The sequence below is a fragment of the Nilaparvata lugens genome, chromosome 2 (genome assembly GCF_014356525.2).
Source record: "Nilaparvata lugens isolate BPH chromosome 2, ASM1435652v1, whole genome shotgun sequence".
NCBI classification, from domain to species: domain Eukaryota; kingdom Metazoa; phylum Arthropoda; class Insecta; order Hemiptera; family Delphacidae; genus Nilaparvata; species Nilaparvata lugens.
This window is the reverse complement of record NC_052505.1, coordinates 77,716,229-77,739,796: the sequence shown is the minus strand read 5'-3', so window position 1 is coordinate 77,739,796 and position 23,568 is coordinate 77,716,229. Positions and strand designations below refer to the sequence as shown.

The window sequence follows — 23,568 nt, the reverse complement described above, 5'->3', positions numbered from 1 at the left end:
GGGGTGGGTATCAGAGAAGGACAAATCGGCTAAAAGATGGAGGTCCAAATTTCGGCATGCCAAAAGCAATGCCTTGGAAGGAGTGCTGTGTGCAAGGGAGTGTGAGCTCCACCACTCCCTCATCGTCTCTCTTCTTCACTCTTCTCCCTCTGTCCTCTCTTCTTCTCTCTTAGCTCTTACAGAGGGTTATAATGTTTATTGAGCTCTCCACTCCATCTACAACGCACAGCTCGGTTTCTTGTTAGCTCTATTAAGATATTCCGGCCTGTATTTGTTGCCTTTCCCTTCTTGCCATGCATTCCGGTCGTGCGTTTGCTATTCTTCTCCATCCTGACACTCGACAACTTCACTCCACTTAGTGTTAGAGTGTCATACCATACCCAACTTGAATTTGGTCTGTTAATGGTCGAGATCGTTCAACAATATCGATTCAATTTTATTCATTATAACAAGTGATTGAAGGATGCTCCTTTTGTTCCTATCTGTTTTATTTGAAACCATTTCTGCTTAATATATCAAACTTTTCTGTCAAGTTTGAAATGGATATTGAGTTCAAAAGGTATAGAATGGATTACTTTTTGAAGTCAGCAAGATAGGAAGAATCAGATTAGATGAGGTACTATGATGATTTGTATCAAGATTCTAAATTTAATGAGAGTTTTGATAACTTATTGCGAAAAAGTAAGAGTGGATTAAAATAGTGACACCAAAGTTAATAATCACCACAAAAAACTGATTTTTTTCCTCCCTCCTTTGAAATGAAAGCTCCTAAAACTCTCACTACTACGACTCTTATTCAAATTCTCTATTGATTCATACAATAAGTACATAAAAAAAGAGGAGAGAAAAAAATAAGGAACCTTGTGCTATTCCTCTTCCAAATGTGCATAAGGTTACACATAGTCCAAGTGTTGTAGTTTTTCACTTCAAAAAAATTTTCAGTCCTTGATTATTTCCACGATGTAGATTTTTTAATTCATATATTTCTCAAAACCAAATATGCAAAAAATATTTCACATCATTATCACTAAAATAGGAAATATTCACATTATTGGATTTTATGATAAATTAAAACACAATCAAGTCATTGTAATTGATTAAAAGTTTCCACATTCTATCAAAATTATTCGGTTTATATCAAATACCATAACTTCTCCGATTAATCGTGATAGGAATTGGTTCACTCCAATCATATAATCATATTGGAAATAAATCTCTTATGTAGTGTTGATTCTCTCTTTGAATATAGTGGCATTATTATTTTTTTCATGAAACAGATATAATTGAGCTATATCTATCTCTTTTCTGTATAGGGCTACTTGTAATATACATATAAAGAAGATAGAAATCTCAGAAAATGAAAATAAACATGTTGTGATAAAATATCTCAAAAAAAGGTACTGAGATTTTTATTTTCTTCATATTTAAGCTATATTCATTGGATATACTTAATACTCTATGCTTACTTCCCTGATACTTGCAAATTCTCATATTATATGACAAAGCCAAAACCTGAATGTTTCTGTGATTATTGGATTCAACTCACAAGAGAATGGATTTGAACCGTGAATATATTCAAGATCTCACAAGAACGCAGCTCTTACGAATTTTATTTGGGGAAACATTAAGCGGGCTTGCGAAAGTTTGCAAGCTGAGTGACGTTAAGGTTGAGCGACAAGGTGTGATTGAAAAACTTTTTTCTGCAACCGAAATGACGAAAATTGCTCATCTCTTACTGTCTAGCCTACAGGTTCGCTTGCTAAGCAGTCTTTTTAGAATAACATGGATGAGAAGTATTGCGATTTCGCCTATGGATTTTTCAAATAAGTGCAATATATCTCAAGCTTTTAATTTATTAGAATTTTTCACATTCTATCAAAATTATATGGTTTATATCGAATACTTCTCCGGTTAATCATGATAGAAATTGGTTCACTGGAATATCTCATCATATTGGAAATAAATCTCTTATGTAGTGTCGATTCTCTCTTTGAATATAGTGGCATTATTATTTTTTTCACGAAACAGATATATCCATTGGATATACTTATACTCTATGCTTACTTCCCCGATACTTGCAAATTCTCATATTATATGACAAAAGCCACAGTTTCTGTGATTATTGGCTTCAACTCACAAGAGAATGGATTTGAACCGTGAATATATTCAAGATCTCACAAGAACGCAGCTCTCACGAATTTTATCTGGGGAAACATTAAGCGGGCTTGCGAAAGTTTGCAAGCTGAGTGACGTTAAGGTTGAGCGACAAGGTGTGATTGAAAAACTTTTTCTGCAACCGAAATGACGAAAATTGCTCATCTCTTACTGTCTAGCCTACAATGTTCGCTGAGCAGTCTTTTTAGAATAACATGGATGAGAAGTATTGCGATTTCGCCTATGGATTTTTCAAATAAGTGCAATATATCTCAAGCTTTTAATTTATTGTTTTTTACGTCGACCTACCAAATTTTCAAATAACTATTTATTATTAAATAGTTATGCGTGATTTCGAAACCAGAATAGTAATTTGGTCAATATAAACGTTTTTCAAAAATTTGGAGAGAAATGATACAGGCTCAGCATCGTTCCTCCACCATAGTCATAATAATAAATTATATTCTGATTATAGTGTTTTGTACAATAAAGTAAGAATTAAAAACATACGTGGTTGAATTCTACGCATACCACTCAGTTAACGGATCAAGTCTTTCATTGAGTAATGTTATTTTTATTATTTATTCATTTGATAATCATTGCATTACATCAATGTTCTGGGAATAATCCCATTTGATAGGTAATTAATCAGTAATAATACTAAATCAAATCAAATGAAATTGGTTTTTATTATCATGATTCCAGGGTACAAATATTCATATTATACAACAACATTACATCTTCTGCAACCAAACAATCATAAATAAAACTTACAGTTGAACTAAAAAATTAAACATTATGACTAATTGTTGCTATTATATCGTAGCTCCAGAAAATACAACATTATATTTTAAAGAACTTCATGAAAACTCTCCACAAAGGCAAAGCCTGTGGAGGGTACTAATAATACTAATTCTATAAAATCAAAGAATAATGAAAATGTCAGGTGGTGCAATCATTGTAGCCTGCTCTGGCACTGAGTGATTGTAAACTCTAAAACTCTGTGATTGTGTATAGGTTTTTCACATTATGAATGTGATATGATTCTAAGTTCACAGATAAGCAATTTACAAAGTACTCACCTTATCCATGAGCTCTCGAACAATTCCATTCCATTGTCTGGTGCCCGGATCATAGACTCCATACATGTGATCAGGAACTAGACGGATGGAGTAGTGAAAGCCGACCTGGCCAGCTATCCACTTCAACAGGTCGATGCAGAAACCTTCGAATCTAGCGTTGCCTGTCAAGTTCTTATCCTCCTTCACCATCACGTAAGGCTTCTCCTGCAATCAGATTATATAAAAATCGATGATATATAATAAATCATATATTAAAATCGACGGATAGCAAAACTTTCGAGGTAATCAAACAATTACGATTACGAGTATCAAGATAGAGAGTTCATCCACACTATATAATATTAAGCTGCTTGATGTTAATGATTTCAGCTTACTGGAGATTGATAATGTGGTAACAAATTGAATTAGTATCACAAATTGTTTTAATAAACCAGTAACAGGTTTTAAAACAACTGTTGTTCTTCCGAAATCAAGTCGTTTCCATTTGATATTTACGCAACATCATCTGTATACCAGTACAGAAAATTAGATCTTGAGGTGAAAATTCTGTGAATAAGTGATCTATGAATGATCATTGAGTGAACCTTGTGTAAAAAGTAAATTCGTATGGCTTTTGTTGGTGGGGAGTCCCTTGCGGGAAGGTCCCACCGCCTGAATATGTCATTTGAGCCGTCAATGGGCCTTACGACTGTCATACGTCAGCCGGGACCGACAGTCTAACGTGCCCATCCGATAACCCATCCAAGTGAACCAACTTGAGCTGATAAAAGATTTAATGACCGAACAAAAAGTCCATTAAGTGCACGAGATGGACAAAACACAAATCCGTCGTTGAAGTATTAGAACCTTCCTCATTTTACGACGTGAACAACAGTTTTGAGCGAGTTAGCTTGAGCCACGTGGATAACATGAAAATGTATGACCGAAGTTGACTATTGTATTGGAACTGCAGTGGACATAGAACAGAGGGTGAGTGCTAGGAAATTTAAGAGGAAACGCAATGTGAATGGATGATGGAGAGGTGAAGAAGAATTTGAAAGGAGTCAGATGAACATGGGGGACTGTCTTCTGTCCAGCCTGCTATTGAATAAAGGATTTGGGGGGAAACGTGAATGGTGTCGAGGTGAAAGAAGAAAGGAGGTTGACTGTAAAAGTACCTCATATGAGAGGGAATGAGAGGGAAGCTACAACTCAAAGGGCAGTTGCAAAAGAAGTGGAAAGAAGTGTATGTACCTAGCGGATCGCTCAATGTGGTCATAGGCGAAGAAAAGTTAGCTCTTACACGATGATTCACGCTTTGGAATAGAACTTGAATTGAAATTTTTGTAATTTTAGTAATGATAAGTGCACTCTTGGTGTCAGCCGATTTTAAAATACTAAATAATGAGCTAAAAATTAGAATAAAAGCTGGAATAAAAGCTAGTATTAGAATCACCAATATTATTGAATAGGACAATACCAAATACATTGATTAAACCAATGAAAATACTGTATAATTGAACTAAAGCTGGATTATTTCTTCACAATAGTTCTTAGTATTAGTATAGTTTTATCAATCAATAGTAGAATAGTATTATTTGAATTTATAGTATTTTCATTGGTTAATCAATGTGTTTGGTATTGTCCAATTAGTATTTGGGTATAATAGTATTTTATTTATTTATTTATCAATTTGTGTACAAATACTTAACACGAGGAAAGGCACAACAGGCTCACGCCCAAAACTGTCCCATTTCCAATTTATACTATATTGTCCAAATCAAAATGTAGGTTTCATTGGTTAATCAATGTATTTAATATTGACCAATTCGTTGATTTAATTCAATCCAATTCAAAGCTGGATTATTTCTTCACAGGAATTCTGTTTAGTACAGTATTATTACATTATACTATTCTAATTATTCAATTAATTTTGTATTGTCCAATCCAATGATATTGGTGGTTCTTTCAAAGGGATCCTATTGATAACCATTGTAAAGTTCCAAAGGGATACATCATGCTTGACATGCTCAACATGCATCACTTCCATCCATATTCTGCCAATTTGAATTTGATAACTCACTATTCATTAAAAATGGATATGAAGCTATGAAGCTTTTCTGGATATATTTGATATGTGCTTACCTCTCTAGTCATGACTACGAGGGTGATGTTTGTGACTGATGTCTCATAGAAGGCGGTTGGATCGGTGATGTTGATCCCCTCTGATGGCGTCCAGTAGCCAACTTTTCTCAACTCTTCTTTCTTCAATTTGAGCAAATCCAACTTAAAATTACTTCTCCTCCCTTCATTGAACTCTATGCGACCGGTCAGTCCTCTGGCCTCTGCCTGAAACAAACAGAATGGACAAAATATAAATGGGATATCAATGATCAATTCAATACTAGACAGCCTAATTGATAATAACAATCTATTTTTCTTTACTGTCTGGTTAATGTTTAAATTCGATAAATAGTCAATCAACTGATAACATGAGGTGATACTGGAAAGAATGATTTGGAGAAGACATTTAATTGTGTTAAAATTGAATCTTCATTACAATGCTTTGTGGAAATGTACAATTGAATATTCCCATTGAATGATGAGTGTAAAATACGTATAATGTACGATATATTAAACCAAAATGAAAAATTTAAAGGTTGTTGAAACCTTTAATTACTAGGATTCCTTCCCCAACCTCTATTACTAGGCTGGGATAGACATAAAAAAGGGGTGTGCTTGCAATTTATATTGTAGTTCTGATTTTTCAATATATTATTTGAGTACATAAGAGAAGTCCAGGACCAATTTCTTCATGCAAAATTTCCTTGTGCTAGATACAGAGTGGCCCAAAAACGTCGTATTTTCGGCTCATTTTCCAGTTTTCAGCTATTTCTGCCAAATCTCGTGATCGGACAGAAAAATTTGCAATCACCTTTTTTCTAGATTATTACATTCGATACTCTCTATCTTCAATGAGTACTGAGTTATGATTTTTCAAAAATGAGTGAAATTTGAAGAAAAATCTATTTTGATGAATTTTAGTTTTTGATCAACAATATCTTCCGATTTTTACCATTTAGATGTGTAATTCGAAATCTTTCTGGGCGTATTCTTGTGCTCTACAATCTGAGATTAGGTAGAGCGCTCTATCTCATATAGATTTCTAGGTACACCTGACAACAATGCTCCTTGTATTGTGAAAAACACCTATTTTTCAGCTTCAACCATCATCACCAACTACATTGTCCTCACATTGATATTTCGCACAATGACATAAGTTCATGAGATTATGTTCTATGAGAATCACCTGTTAGATGTACTCCATTTCAGTATTTCCTAGTAGAGAGGCGCGCTTAAGGACACCTCAAGGATCAACATTTCAAACACTTATAAATTTCAAACACACTCCAAAACCATGCATCATAAGTCAAATTCGGTCAAAAATGAAAAAAATTATTGTTGAGTGTACTTAAAGCCCATATTCCAATACACAAAATATGGCCAATTTCTATATTCAAAGCTGCAATTTTTCTGTCCGAGATTTGGCAGAAATAGCTGAAAACAGGAAAATGAGCCGAAAATATGAGGTTTTTTGGCCACCCTGTATCTAGCACAAGGAAATTTTGCATGAAGAAATTGGTTCTGGACTTCTCTTGTGTACCCAAATAATATATTCAAGAATCAGAACTACAATATAAATTGCATGCATCAATGTATATAGTGACTGGACTATATTCATATTTAACACTATTTAAAATCATAAATAAGACTGGAGTCTTTGTGCAGGTGCTGACATTGTGGAAGATATTCATGAGTCTTGCAATTTTAGAATGCAACAAGTCAAGTATTTTTATTCAATCAGGATTAACAAACATGGAATAACAAAATATCAACCTGTTTTTTCGTTCTGAATGAAATCATTGAATCATTTTATGATGAAGTGTTTTTCAACATTGATGGTCTATGAGGTGGTCAATTTCTGTAGTAAATCCCCACAATTGCAACTTGATCGAGTTCAAATGGATGAATCAAGTTATTATCTGAATAAAAGAATCACATGTAGTTTCGAGGAACAAATCTAGGCAAAAAACATGTATATTGTAGCGGTATCACGGTACGTGCTTCATGATTCAGATGACATCCTGATTGACCTATTTTGATCAGAATCTAACCTGCTCAATGATCACAATGCAAAATGGAGCAAGCCGGTAGAGCTGGAAATAATTCAGATTCAATGAATGCCAGAGTAAATTTGTAATTGGTTAGTGGAGTGAATGCGGATGGGATAGGATACGTACCGAAGTGACATAGTTATAGAGAGATAATCCGTCGTTCCATGGCTTTTCCAGGTCGCAGGACAGGTTGGCTGGCTTGAGCACGTGGCTCCTATCCAGTGCTGCCAGGCCGGCGGCGAACACTTGCACCGCATCGAACATCAGTGCTGGCTCCGCCTGTAACATAATCCAAAACATTCCAATTCAAAACATAGAAGTCATTGATGCTAACTCATGGAACGTGAACATTGTGAAACTTAGAATATTAAAACTAGAATTGTATATTAGCCAGACAGAATGAAAGGAATTTAGTTCTAACGAATCTATATCAGTATTATAGTCATCAAATGAAAGCATTAACTGATACAATTTTAAACTATTGAAATACAATAGAAGTTATAGAGTACTCTCTATTTTATCACAAGAAATCTAGTCTCAACTCTTCAAGAGCTATCCATTGAACTTATACAGCTGAAGTGCAGCATTAATCAGAATTGACTCTTCAGTAACACAAACATAGATGATTTCTTCCTCCAGTCCTATGATTTCTATGGCTCGAGAAACTATCATCTCTCTGTATGACAGCGTACTTTTTGAATTATTCCAACTAGCATATTGATAATAGGGACATCGAATTTTAAAAATAGAAGGGTTTCGAAGGCCCATGAATATGCTAAGATTTCAAAAATAAAAAATCTGGTGTGGTGCACTCACACAACTTTCCTTGCCGTTATGAAAATTGATCACCTGACGCTAGTGTACTCGCGTATCTCAAGTCTACTATTCAAAGATATGAGACAGCTGGTGATAGGTCAATAACGCTGGAGACACACAAGGTCTGCTATCTCTTCGTAGTGAATGATTTAATAGAACCAACAGTTGCCAACCGTTTGCAATTTAATAATCACATTTTCTCGGATTTTAAGCTCATTTTCAATTTTAGGTGGAAATGTTACTGAACATTAATTGCAGAGATTTTCATGATCAATCTTTTCCACTTGAAATTTTTTGTTTAAACTGTATATGAAGGCTGATAATTGAAAATCTAAAATCAAACTTTGCATAGATGGGGCAAAGCGCCTGGAATTTTTACAGATATAGGACTTATTGCAGTTGATAGAGCTTATCAATGACTATTTCAGATATGAATTTGATCAAAATCTAACCTGCTCAATGATCACAATGCAAAATGGAGCAAGCCGGTAGAGCTGGAAATAATTCAGATTCAATGAATGCCAGAGTAAATTTGTAATTGGTTAGTGGAGTGAATGCGGATGGGATAGGATACGTACCGAAGTGACATAGTTATAGAGAGATAATCCGTCGTTCCATGGCTTTTCCAGGTCGCAGGACAGGTTGGCTGGCTTGAGCACGTGGCTCCTATCGAGTGCTGCCAGGCCGGCGGCGAACACTTGCACCGCATCGAACATTAGTGCTGGTTCCGCCTGTAACATAATCCAAAACATAGAAGTCATTGATGCTAACTCATGGAACGTGAACATTGTGAAACTTAGAATTCTAGAACTAGAATTGTATCCGAGCCCAGACAGAATGAAAGGAATTTAGTTCTAACGAATCTAATTATATCAGTATTATAATCATCAAATGAAAGCGTTAACTGATACAATGAAACTATTGAAATACAATAAAAGTTATAGAGTACTCTCTATTCTATCACAAAAAATCTAGTCTCAACTCTCCAAGAGTTGAACTTATACAGCTGGAGTGCAGCATTAATCAGAATCGACTCTTCAGTAACACAAACATAGATATGATTTCTCCCTCCAATCCTATGTTTTTTATGGCTCGAGGACTATCTTCTCTCTCTAGTTCTGTATGACAGCGTACTCTGTCAACTATTTCAAATAGCATATTGATAGTAGGGACATCGAATTTAAAAAATATAAGGGTTTCGAAGGCCCATGAATATGCTAAGATTTCGAAAATAAAAAATTCTTCATCGATAAAACTCAAAAATCATAAAATAAAATCTGAACTTCTTTTCCAGAGTGGTTTAAATTATACCTCAGTGCCTCGGAGGCACAAGACACTATGTCCATTTATTTTGGGATTATCACGTCATTGTATGTAACTTTTTTACTCTACTTCTACACAGAGGTATAAGACACTATGTCCACAACCAATTGGAAGGCTGGATACAGCTATCACACATTTGTGTCCAGGAGTACGGATAGGTAGAAGTTAGTAGACAGACTGTTTACTAACGTTGAGGATAGGCAAGGTTTGTACGCTTTCCAAAAGATTTTGAGTCATTTTTGACTCCACAGAACTCTTTTCCATGAAATCGAAACGTATGGTCTCTACCACTTGACTCTTTGAGATAGACTCGTTCATTGCCACTTAAAATATTATAGTATGAAATATTCCATTCATCGTGTACGAGGAAATAATTAACGAGGTGGAGTTATTATATTGATGATTGAGGATAACTACAGATATGGTCTGATAAGTAGCCTAGATCCCTAGCTATTCCGGGCGGGGACGGGAGTTTGAGGATATCAATTGCATTTTCCTGTCTATGTTTATGCAGAGATGAAAGAAATAATCAGTAATATTTTTGGAAATACTATACCAGTTTACTATAAGGTTACTGAGCAACTATAATTGGTAATATTACCAATAGTAATGTAGTTTTCTTCACTATATGGTTTATGTTATCGCTAAGCATAGTAGCGTCTCAATGCTGTGGAAGGGGTGAATCGTTTAACGAATCGACACGTGAGACTATGAATGTGTATAATTGAAGAGAAAAATATCGTGTTTGATTAATCGTATGAACTACCTTTTCCTCAGGGCGACATTCACTGAAGTTCTATAATTCGAATACTAGTAGTTCTGTGAACAGTAGAACTCATGCAGTATTCTCATCCACAAGTACCTGATTGAAACTATAGACCTTATGGAAATACAGCAATAGACTGGCTTCTCCACACATCTGTATAATCACTTGTCAGCTGATTTATGATGAATAATTCTATAGTCTGATTTTTACGGTAATATTGGCGTATGAATGAGGCTCCTTTTCCCTTTTATATTATCCTTGAAATGCAAATTTCCAAAAAACCTTGTATATAAGTCGACGCGCAATTTAAAGAAGAACATACCTGTCAAATTCCATGAAAATCTATTACCGCGTTTTGCCGTAAATGCGCAACATAAAAACATATAAACATTTGAACATTCAAACATTAAGAGAAATGCCAAACCGTCGACTTGAATCTTAGACCTCACTTCGCTCGGTCAAAAATCAACACTGAGGTAGGTCTTATAACTAGGTCAACACACGACTATCATCGCCATTATTGCCAGTAACATGTGAAGCCCTTTGCGCCGTGAGTTGACGACGTTTGTGAGAGGGCTTAAATTGCATTATAAGGAATGAGTCACGATGGGCCGACGACCAACGACGATGGGAACGACAAGAATTGATCAGAAGGGCTCGACGCGAAAACGTTCATATGATGACGGCGATCCTATCGCAGATGCTTGGTGTGAGAGGAGGAGAGTAGTGGAAGGAGAAAGAGGATGGTAGAGCTGTGAGGAGAAGAGAAAGATGAAGAGAAGGAAGGGTGAAATTAGGTGGAGTTGGTGGAGGAGGAGGTGGAGAAGGAAGAGAAGGAGGAGGATGATGGAGAGGAGAGGGTCTCATATCGGCTGCGGTGGCAAAGAAAGAGGCAGGTGATGATGAACTCAGTGACGACGGGATGCCTCACCCAAGGAGGTGGGACCTGTGAGGCGTCTTCCCCAAATTCCACGGCAGAGGCGATTTAAAAGGCTAATGGAATAGACAGCCTCCCAATAACTCTCTCTCACTCACTCGCCTGTTTGTTTCACTCACTCTCACAACGGAGACAATTTTCTGCCGACGAGATCGCTTCACAGGCCGTAAAACCTCTACCAGCCTTCTAGATCTTCAATTTTCTCACATATAGGTTCAATAATAGGTTCATTATTAGCGCCGACAGCAATGAGCTCCACCTCCATCCAATAGCCATCATAAGGAGAGAATAGTGTGAGTGTGAGTGTGAGCTTGTCGTTCAGTCAAACTCACTGAATTGCATTCACCTCTAACAAAATGAGAGATTCATTCTATTATTATTATTATTATGGAAAGCCTAGTGCTGTTATATCTCTCATTCAATTCATTCATCATTGAGGAATAAATATACACTATTTTTGATAAAACGCCAGAAGTCTTGATATGCTGTGAGACAAGAATTGTGATAATCTTGAACAAGATTTCCATAATAAGTGAACTTGCATATCACATTCGAAATAGGACCTTGTTTCTAGAGGACTACTTACTTTTCAAGAAATTTGCAAAATAGAACCTTGTTCATTCAGAATAGAACTTTGTTCCTAGTAAACTAGTTACTTCTCAAGTTACTAGTTACTTACTCCTGCTCCTGATTGAGGCATCTAAGTACATTATCGATATTATCAATATATAATACATTGCAAAAATGAGTTGAGTGGCAGGAACACAGAGTTTTAAAAAGTTTTCTTGTTTTCTTTTTGTGAGCTCCATCCGTGTTGCTCTACCGTTTAGTACACAGGAGAGTTGTAAATAACTGTTGGGAAAGCTTTGAAATTACTACTTAGCTACTTACGAAATTGATATTTTATAGCGATTTCTGGTATGAACATTCAATAAATTGGAAATAACAAAAGGTTTTGAAACTAAACAAGCTCTACACAAGACAAGACTTCTATTTTTTCATCATTCTGGCTGCACATCCATGAGGGGCAATTCGATGGAAATATCAGATTTTTTACAAAGCTATATTGAGCATAGATTTTATGTAAAGATAGTTTCAAAAGAAAGAAAAGTGCCATGAAAAATCTTTATCAGGCGGAGTAAGTATTTTTAAGTTCTCTCTACCACTAAGCCTCGAAAACAATGGGAATTATGAAGCTACAAGATTGATGGTTAGGAAACAAAAGAATTGAAAATAATACATCAATAAACAACATGAAAGATTGTTGAGGATACAAGATAATAAACACAGTGAAGACGATTGTATATTTTTGAACCTGCCATTATTTATAATGCCGTAAAATATGCCCACAAGCTCCAACTATTCTTTTCTGATTGGTTGGAGGTACAAAAAGTATTTCTAGTTTCTTTCTGTCAGTAGTTGTACAATAAAGAAGTCCTCTAATAAAAGGTTCAATAATCCTCTAGTCCAATAGTCCAGGTCCGAGGTCCAATATAAATATGAATAGGTCCTCCAATGAATTCCGATAATAAGAGAGTTCTCTTATCTTGTCTTCTTCTCTAGATGACCATGAATGAATCATTCTAGTTTAAATAACTCATTTGTTGAATGAATCACTCCCAAATCATTATCAGAAGCAAAAAATGTAAACTTTCACCTTCTAATATTGAGGAGCTTATGAGGAGAATATGATTTCATTGCTGGCTGAAGTTTTGAAATTTTCCTTTTATTTTCACTGCCGCCTGCCTCAACGATAAAAATGTACTATTATTTGTGTAAAACAATTTTTCCCTTATTATTTCATTCCTTTCTAATTAATTTTCTTTTTTCCCTTTTTTCATTACTTAATTCTGTATCAAAATCTGATGTATATTTCTTTTTTTTTTGCATTTTGTATCAGTTTTCTTTCATTTTTTACTTGAAATCTTTGAAGTGTAATATTTATTTTGTCTAAGTTTATTTATCTTTTGCAACTCATTTTTTTCCTGTAACTGGGCACCCGCCGAAAAACCTTTGGGTTTGGCAGGACCCTCAACTGTTTGAATTGTGAATAAAATTTTCATTTGATTTGAAAAAAAGCATGGTATTCTATATGTTTGGATAATAATGTGAGATGATTCTGTAGGAGAATCTATTCTTCATAATATTATAGTAGGACTTATCGGGACTTAGATGCTCTTCAGCCTCTTTCTTCTCCATTACTACCCGTAGACCACGTTCTGCAGTTCATCCACCTTTTGAGCCCATTTCTAAACTCCAGAGCAAAGGGATGCCTGCTCTGTTAGCTCATCCGCCCAAAGATGTTGACTGTCAGAGTTGCAGAATAATGGTATTCCACAGTAAATTATTGTGTTATACCAGATACCACAATGAGGTCTCTGCTTAGTGCATAACAAACAAGGTAGGCCTATACACCAATGATATATAACGCGATATGGAATCTATCTATTCGCTTTTGACATCACAATTTAATCTAGGCTGCTGGATTTGTTTCAAGTTCGGGATCAGAACTTAATTACTGTCAAGCTTAAACTTACTTTTGTAATGCCAATCAACATCCATGTTTTTCATTTTCATACAATACATTATTAATCCAAAATTCAACAACAAATACTCCACGCAGAATTATTCTCACAGTTCTCCGAACAAAATATTTTGAAGTGATTTCCCATTTTCCACAGAGAAGGGAAAGTATTGTATCGAGTTGAAGCCCCAGAGCTGCAAATGGCAAATCAGGTGATCTCTGGAGATCTCTGCGAACGGAAAAGTTACAAATTCTACCTCAGATAGCTGTCTGCCATCAAACTTTGCAAGAACTTAGTTTGTTGCAGAAAGACAAAATGACAAAATGATTGGGAGTTACTCGCCTACAAAAAGGGGCAACGGAACGAGCCTCAGACACGTGCTACTGTTTTAGAATGTTTCCAGTTATGTTACCATAACGTTTATTCTACGTTTTTAAAATTGATACAAACTATAATTAAATATTTGAAAAATGTATTTCTTTCATACTCCATTGAAGTCAACTGCCTCAAGTACGTCACCATCAATAATTCCAATTGTTGAATATTCATGGAAAAAGATGAAATTGTTCAACCATGATATTTATTATACATTTTAAAAATCGATATAGACTGTAATGAAATATTCATTTCTTATCACTCTTTTCCATAAGTCATTGAAGAAGTATTACACAATCAATAATTCAAATAGTTAAATATCATGAAAAAAGGTAAAATTGTTCAAATAGGAAGTTCGAATAAAACAGTACGTTCAAAACGCCATATAAACGACTGACTCAACAAATGCAATTATTGGAATGAATTCTAATTGTTGATGGCTTCTCTCAATGATTTGGAAAGAGCTTACTGAACTGTTAACAGGTTTGGCTCCACTCTAACTCCTAATAAGGCCGTATGCATCATCCCAGTTAAAACGGAGGTGGATCAGCTGCTGGTTTAAACCCGGAATATGATATCATGATAAATGCGACCTTAGCTACAAGCAAACCTAGTTTATCAACACGTTCAGTTATTTATATGATGTTCAGTTGAAAAATAAATGAAAATGTCGTTTATTTGATAATCAAAAAATGATATTGTTCTCGAATCAAATGCAATAATTATCGGAGTGAGTTTTCATTGTTGATGGCTTCTCTGGATGATTTGGAATGAGCTTTCATCAAGCTATCAAATTATATCGAAGAGCAATATAAAAGTAAGAATATACTGTATTTATTTTTTGTAAACTCCTATTTATCAAAATTTGTGAGTGGGACAGTTTTAGGCTAAACTCATTATCCCCTCATAATTATTGTATTTAATCAAATAAATGAAATGAAATATGGTTGGAATATGATATCGTAAATTCTGCATGAACAGTCAGATTCAAAATAGATACTGTATAGCTAATATTTTATGTAAAGTTGGTTGTAGGGAGCGTGGCCATGTGACCATTATTTCAAATGTGTGCCAGTAGTGAGAATGGCGTATATGCAAGAGCACTCTTTGGACACTCACTGGCAGCAATAATTTTTTCGGAGTGTCCAACATGTATACGTGTGACAGTTGGAAGTAAGGGGTCAGTAAACCGGAGCGGAGCAAAGTAATTGTGTAGATAGATATATGAGTGCGCCGCGGCAATTTAGGGAGAATCCATTGTGAATGGTTTGACCGCAATGAATGAGCCGAGGCGGTGGTCCAGCGGCAGATTATTCCATTTCCGCATACTGCCTGCTGCTTTTTAGCCTCACCACTGTCTCTCACGTTCACAATCCATATTCTTGCAGGACTCTTGATAGCACCGTGGTTTGTCCCAACTGTTCCACCCTCCCTCCGACTGACTCATCACCGCAACCTCAGCCGGCCAACTTCCAAACTATCCGCGATCGAAAAAAGTTCCATCCGTGCGAAACTTTCCTGGAGAACTCCCTAGTGGAAGTGGAATTCGAGTGGACTTATTTTTTCAAAGTGACCGCCACAATTCTCTAATATCGTTTTCCGATGCTGAGCACTTGTAAACTTTCTCTCGGACAATAAGGAGCTCTGGATTGTCCGCTTTTTGGCAAAGACGTTAATCTTCTGTGATCATACTGTTCAAACTACCCACAATACCTTCGAATTCCAATCACTTTTGGGATAGTGTTATAGTGTTCAGTAGTGACTACATCCAATGCGTAGTACAGGTAGTACATATAAAAAACTGTATTACTCCGTGAAAATATAATTGTGACATCTTAATACATGGTTTGAAATTCGACTACGCCATATAGTTGAGAAGAATAAATGATGGATTCAGGGGTCAGATTTGTTTCTGTGGCCAAACACAAACTATAAGCCACATAATAAAAGAGTGGCTCGTACATTCCTTCCAGGGAGACTTCAAATGTCTGCCTTGAATGATATGAAGCTATAAATTTGATAAAACATCTCAGGATAGAGTTGTTTGTGACTTTTCAAGAAAATTAATGAGTATTATTATTATTGGAATTTTATTCTAATGCTTGGTATCAGTACATCCTTGTGTATGATATCATGAGTGCTTATTTATATTACATGAGCTATATTCGTAATGATAGTAAAATGTGTGAGACCTGATTTTTGAAAGAATAAGGTGATGTAAAAAATACGATCGGATGGATGAGATTTCAATATATTGAAATTGAAGCTTCCATACTCAATTTATTACCAGTTAAACAATATTCTGAGTATCCAACTTACACCAGTCATGTTTAAATCCAGACACAAATATCGATGTAGGATTGTTTGTGGAAGAATGACTAGGAATTGTAATTCCACAAATAAAATGTCTAGAAATGATGGTGCAACTTTCAAGACGTATTTTGGAAAGTTGATCAATGCTGGGATGAGGTGCAGCAAAGAAAAACGACGTTAGTTAAAGTGGAAAAAGCGACCAAAGTAGAATCAGATCACGCGGTGTTTCTTCTATGTGCTTCTTCTAACCGAAGCTATTTTCTCAGCTACTATGAAAATTGTGCACGTCTTGAACGCATAAAATCATCGCTGATCCCGGCGCTCACAGAATGGCGTAGAAACAACGCTCTGCCACAATGTAGAGGCAATGAGCCACCCTTATTGCTATTAGCAGCCCACAACTGAACAAGCCATAATTTCATATTCGGGAGCTTGCTTTTCTCGAATAGAAAGGATCTTGGAAATTATTATTTTTCCCTTTTAGTGTTTCACATGAAATGAACAGCAGCGCCGCTATCGAAATGAGTATGGTTCAACCAGACCAGCCATTACGTGAGTTGAATATTGAAGACTTCCTCTTGTTGAACAGTTCAGTTCAAAGTTCAACTGTTCAGAATGTTGTGCTGTTTCTTTCCTGAATCAGTGAATTTTATTTGCTAAGGCTCAACTAGCTCACACATCAATGGGTGTTCAATGTAGATTCGATAATGATAACTCGTGCATAGATTTGTGATAGGTTCGTGCATAATACTTGTCTGTATTTTATACATTGGACATTCTGATATTTTAAAATATACAATAATTTATTAAAGTGTGTGATCGTATAAATTCTCAATGATTATGAATTATTAGAAAATACAATATATTATTATAAAAAATAGAAGATGAATAGTCAGTTTTTGATAGTGAGGAGAATATAACAATTTCCATCATCTTATGACTCACTAATTACGGTGGAACAATACATTTTAAATAAAATTATCATCAAATATGATGTCTACGCTCAGATAATTATCATGAATATTCATTGACTCCATTGACAATAATTTTTCTCTCAGTAATAATCAGGGAAATGTGATGAAAATGTAATGGTTCACGGTTTTCAAGGAAGGTTATTAGAAATAAGTATAAAGTATTAGAGTATAAGAGAAGGTTTGTTCATGATATCTTTGAGTGCCTGGCACCACAAATTTGTTCCTGCTCATTCAAGGAGATTGTGTTGTGGTGAATCCACACTTTAATGGAGAATCAAGGGAAGCAATTATTGAGGATTTGTCTGAGAAATTCACAATAAAGGTGACGAGCGGTGAGTGGGACGGACAGGTTGATCGATGCGAGTTTGTGTGTCAAACTAGGAAAAGTTGCCCACTTCATACAGTTAGTTTGCTGTTGGCAAACGGCTTAATTCTCGCCACAACTTGGTGAGCGCTGAGCGCTCCATCACTCGACGAGTTGGTTGGAATACTAATTAATCGCAAAAGAGGAGCACCTTTTTGAAGTGCGTCACTCGAGTGTCCTCAATTGAAGCTAATTGAATTTCTTGGAACGAGTCTGATTTTGACACACGACAGCGCTCTCATTAAGATAGATTCACATGATAAAAACAAGACGAATCAGGATAGTTCCAAGCTTACTCGAACTAAATTTTAATCACCACTCAGATGAATTCATTAGATTAAAAGCCGCAATGTTGGGTATTTCAATCTGAAAGCCTAGAATATTGTAATCGTAAGTATCTCAAATATTGCATAAATGGAGTATATTATTCAATTTTACGCATTTTATTTTTTGAAATACATGAAGATTTGATAAAGCTTTTTGATATTGTGTTACACTTGAAAATTTTTATACTAATATAATTTCTGCGATTGATTTTGTGAATTTCAGTTTGAATTTAGGCTTCAACTTGGCTTTGAACGGATGCCTGTTGTGTCTCATTATCATTGTGCTGTTATAGATGTTTTAGTCCGTTTAAATAATTATTTCATCACTTGGAATATTTCTTGTGAAAATAATAAATAATAATAATAAAAATGAATTTATGGATTATCATAGATTACAAAAACGTATCTGGACCATCAAATAGACAAATCATGATAATTCCACATAATTTAGAAAATTACTATGAACTGGAACTGATTTATATGATACATTTCAAAAGATCTCATTCTATCGTCTTGTCAATCGATACATTAAATTCCGTATGAAGAATTCTCATTGAATACGAAATTGTTACAGCAACTCAATGTACCTAGAATACATGTATTCTAAGTTTCTTTGATTAACTGAACTATATAAACTGTAGGCCTACTGTATAAATGGTCATACAGAAATTCATGTGATTGATATTTCAACTACATTGAAAATTATTATCATTAAACGAAAATCCAAATCAAATGCTGCAATTTAATTTGGGTTTTTCGTTTAATAATAATAACTAATCCATTAGCATTTGGATAATTTATTGCTATATCTCAGTAATTTCCATCTGTAGATTGAAAATTATCTACTAACTAGAGTACTAGTCTATTAACTAGTTTGAAGTTTGAATGCTACGAAAATAGAGAATAGAGATTGCACGTAGTTTAATGCGAATAGAAGAGCATACCTGTATCACTCCACTGCGATTCAGTATTGCATGTCCAATGGGTTGAAATCGTTCCATTTTGTCGAGAATATCAGCCACTTTGGGATCCTCCCTATCAACCAATCTGAAGGCGGTTATGTTGACAGAGTTGTAGTTGAAGTCTTCCAAATCAAAAGTCTCAATATCCTGAAATGATCAAAAGGAAATCTGTGATAGTTGATCATTACGCATAATCAAGTAATCTTTTAAATTAAATTCAATCAATAAAGTTTCTCAATTCTCTCGTACAGTAGATGTTGATTTTTCAATATTATGAAGAATGTAGCTATATGTTTCAATTTCACAATATATAAGCAATATCACATCACTAAAAATATATACCTCACCCACATACATTTTTAAAGAATATAGAAGTATTAGATTAAGTTGAATCTCTTGAGCAAGACATGGATTCTAGGTAATAACTGAAATCTACTTTTATGTATGGCTCACATCTAGCATGACTCACTTAAAAAAGGGACAGATTGATAGTAGCATTTGTTAAGTCTGATAATATATTTTGATTTCAAGTTAGAACTCACATACATTATAATGTTAGATCATGATATGTTGGATATCAATTTAGGAAGATTTTAGAAAGCACAATTAAGTAATTCACATTAGTCGAATTGGACCAATGACATCGAGTTGATCAGTTTGTCAGTAGAAGCAGCAAAGTTTGAACGAAATCGAAGCCTTGAATACAGGCCATTGATGGAAACTTACTCGCCAAGAAGTGAACTCTTAATTTGCCAGTCACCAATTAGGCAATTACTAACTGTCAAGCGAGCTGAGCCCGAATTCCGTTGCCAGTCTTTAATTAATGTGCTGATTATAATGTGGAGAAGACTGCGGCTTTGTCTGTCAACTAGTTTCTGCAATGTGCTATTCATTCATTCAAAATAGGGTCCAATATATCTTGAATGAAAGCGCATTTCCTGCTACATCAAATCTACTGATTCAGATCCAGGAGCAGGAAAGTCAATTACTCTCGATAAATGAGAAGTGGATCTTCCGATTTAGGCCAAACGCATGCAAATAGATTTTTCCCAATATTATAAGAATAATTGAATCAATATAGGGAAAAATACATTGTGGAACACTTTTAAAAGTGTATACTATTGCTTTTTGTAGAGTGATTTATCCTTCTTCATGCAAAACGTTTTGGAAATTGGGTGATGTTTTAGAAGTTTATCTCAGCAATGGATGTTGAATAACGATTAATGAAAGAATAGTAATAGTTATGAAAAGGATGGAATGTTGAGGAGAAAATTTTATGATCTTCCAGATTCTAGTAATTCATGAAACGATTCAATTGTCAAATTGATTAAAGCAGTAGAGAGGATGCTAAAATCTAGAACATGCTCAATAATGGAATACGATATTGTACTGATAAATGATTGAGCTTGAATCCTGATTTTTGTTGCTTCCAATAATCACTACCTACTGTGATCCACAATAGAATTGTGACATTAGTTTTCAATTGAATTGAATAATTTTGATGATGCGAAGATGAAGGAGTTTAAAACCTTCTTGAGAAGCTCGGTTTCATTGGGTACTGTCTTATTATTCAATTACTGAGTATTGTAATTGGAAAAAACAGTGTTGTTGTTCACTCTAGTAGCTCGATTCATGTTCCAAGCTGCTGGAAAATATTATTGAAAATTAAATGTAGTTTAATTGAACCTTCCGGGACGCGCGCCTATTTTTGTAACACGAGGACGCGCGCGTTGTACTTTATACAACACTTGGTTCCTTCATTAAAACAGCTACTATATCAATTTATATGTGCAACTTCCACCATTATTTCCATTACAAGACTATTTTTGAATGTTAGTATGATATTTTTAGTATGTTTTGGATTTTTAATAATTATTAGAGGGAACTAGAAAAAAGTAATGGTTATGTTAGAAAACTTTTAATACACATAGTAAAAACTCCGTACAGAAACATACCATTCATTCAATGTTTGAAGATCTTTTCTATTTCTTAATTTTTGTTTTTTCAGGCCACTTCAGTTCTATTCGTTTGTAAACAATCTCGCTCTCTTTTGAATTGAGGTGCTAAAGATACAATATGCTGGTAACTGGTAAAAATGCTTCAACTTCATCTTTTGCATTCTTAGCCACCTTCTTTGTACCAGGGAGAATTTTCATTCTTAGTCTTGCTAATTGTTGCTACTTCAGACTTACACAAGATTGTTTCACCATCCTTCCCAAGAATAAACTCAATGTCATCATGTTCGGGAGAATTTTCATCAACGAAATTACTGGTTTTTCATTCACTTCCATTGCGACCTTCTACTTCACTATCATCCAAAAATTCGTTGTATTCTATCACTTCCTCACTGTCATCTGAAAAGTCAATGTTTTGCTCATCTTCTGAACTACTTTCATTGATGAGTTGGTCTATTTCACTTGTTCTTAGAACATCTGACATTACGAAAATGGTCAAAACCGTTTATAATACAAAATTAATTATAACTCATCTGAAACTAACAGTAGAATCACACTCTCTTTCGAAAAATGGACCACTAGACTTCAAACTTTACACTAAGCTAGGACGCGCGCGATGTAAAAAGTACAACATTTCTGACACCGGTCTCTTCAACACTGGATAGGGTATGACCAGTGATTGATAGTAATGCAATATTTAGTCTATGGGCAGATCCTGTCACTGTCAGTTCATAATTTACGATACTGGAAATTGATAAAGTCAGCTTACTCAAAGTGCAATCTTGCACTGTGAAAAAGATTGTCACAGAGTTTAATAAGAATGGGGATAGTGGAACTCATTTTTGGCACCATCACATGAAGTGTAGCAGCTTTATTAGAGCAGAGAGCTCAGACAATATAACTGTCTGAAATATATTTCCGACTGATATCATCCTGTAGTGGCCAGCTACCTTTTCCACCATTTCCTCCCATTTTTCTCTCGTCTTATCTCATACATCGGATTCTCCGGCTCTTCAAAATGTTGCTCAACTTTTTCTTATCGCCAGGAAACTTGAGATTCTATTGAGGAATCAAATCAAACGTGGATATGAGAATTCACCTTATCACGAAAAATGAGAAATATCTATGCGCAGCGGAAGTAGTTTGCAGTGATTGTAGGTAGACTAATAACGTTTTCGCTAACAACTAGATTGGATTGAAGAAATGTTGGCACACCAGTACCATGATCATTTTTTGTTATCAATTACAAGGGTTTTTTAAATTCATCCATTCTTGTAAATCATGATAATTTTTTCATGGATTGGATTTGTTTTCCCAATGGAATTTTACAAAGTCTATTCAGAAATTATGCAATACCTTATCAGATCATACATGAAATCAGGAGGTTGATAAAATGATATTTGTGAGTATATTAAAAACTACTTCAAAATTATTAACTGGTATCCCCTTGGAATTTAAGGTGCAGGCTTTTATTTCAAACCACACGGACTTGTCGTCCAAGTATGGAGTTATTCATTTACTTTTCACTTGTTTTTTTTCATATTAATGCTACAAACTAATGTATCGTCTTTACTTTGTTTCTACATACTATGTAATGTATAAAGTTTTCGAATAACAATGAATTGAATTGAATTGAAACAAGAGGAAATGTAAGAACCAGCTCCTCGATTCAGTTTTTCATTTTATGTGATGATAACAGCCGCTTAATTTCCACATACTTCGAAAAGCTTAGCCACGGATAGGAAGTTATTTGAATTGTTTTCCTTTGTTAGTCATATGTCAGCTGTGGCTTTAAGGAATCATGGTCGGAGAAAGGTTTTTTGGCAAGGATAGTTGTTCAGAAGAAATGGATGGGTAGAAAAAGAGAGAGAGTGACAGAGAGAAAAGAAGAATAAGAAGAAGAAGAAGAAGAAGAAGAAGAAGAAAAAGAAGAAGAAGATGATGATGATGATGATGATGATGATGATAAAAAATATTTAGAAAGAAAGAGCAGAGAGAGGTGGGAAAGTATAGAATTAAATAAATGCATTTACTATAATTTTTCAGCCAGGGAGGGCGAAATTGATAAGAAAAGGCATAGACAGAAAGAGAGAGGCATAGTGAGAAGAAGAGAGATACGTGTATTGACTGTTAGTTCAAGAGACAAAATCAGGTAAAGAGAGGCATAGTGAGATGAAGAGAATGATGAGAATTGACTGTTAGTTGAAGAGAGAAAAACAGATGAAGAGAGGCATAGTTAGAAGAAGAGAGAAACGTGAATTGACTGTTAGTTGGAGAGTGAATGGAAAAAGGAATTCTAGAGTGAAAAGGAAAAAGAGAGTGTTGTGTGGTTGTGGTGGAGCGGCGGATGAAACAGTCAAATAATAGGGAGGAAAGTTTGGATGGATGGGACGTCTGGCGCAAAAGAATCGGAAAGAAAATAAGGAATCTTTCATTGAAGCGGCAGACTGTCGGAATCTATTCAGCGTCGACTGAAGACCGTTCAGCAAACTTTGCTCCGCGCTCCGTAAAGCGATTGTGACGTCATCACACTCCACTCGTC

General features: G+C 35.1%; 1 protein-coding gene across 1 annotated transcript in view; it reads right to left on the bottom strand.

The window, feature by feature from the left end:
- The window catches only part of LOC111054330 (glutamate receptor ionotropic, kainate 2), a 188,173-nt gene that overhangs the window by 57,031 nt on the left and 107,574 nt on the right, over positions 1 to 23,568 (bottom strand). The window contains exons 5-8 of the mRNA XM_039420206.1: positions 19,054 to 19,218; positions 8,785 to 8,937; positions 5,361 to 5,564; positions 3,237 to 3,440 (exon numbers count right to left, since the gene is read on the bottom strand). Coding sequence (XP_039276140.1) covers positions 3,237 to 3,440; positions 5,361 to 5,564; positions 8,785 to 8,937; positions 19,054 to 19,218 — 726 coding nt within the window. The remainder of the gene's footprint in view (positions 1 to 3,236; positions 3,441 to 5,360; positions 5,565 to 8,784; positions 8,938 to 19,053; positions 19,219 to 23,568) is intronic.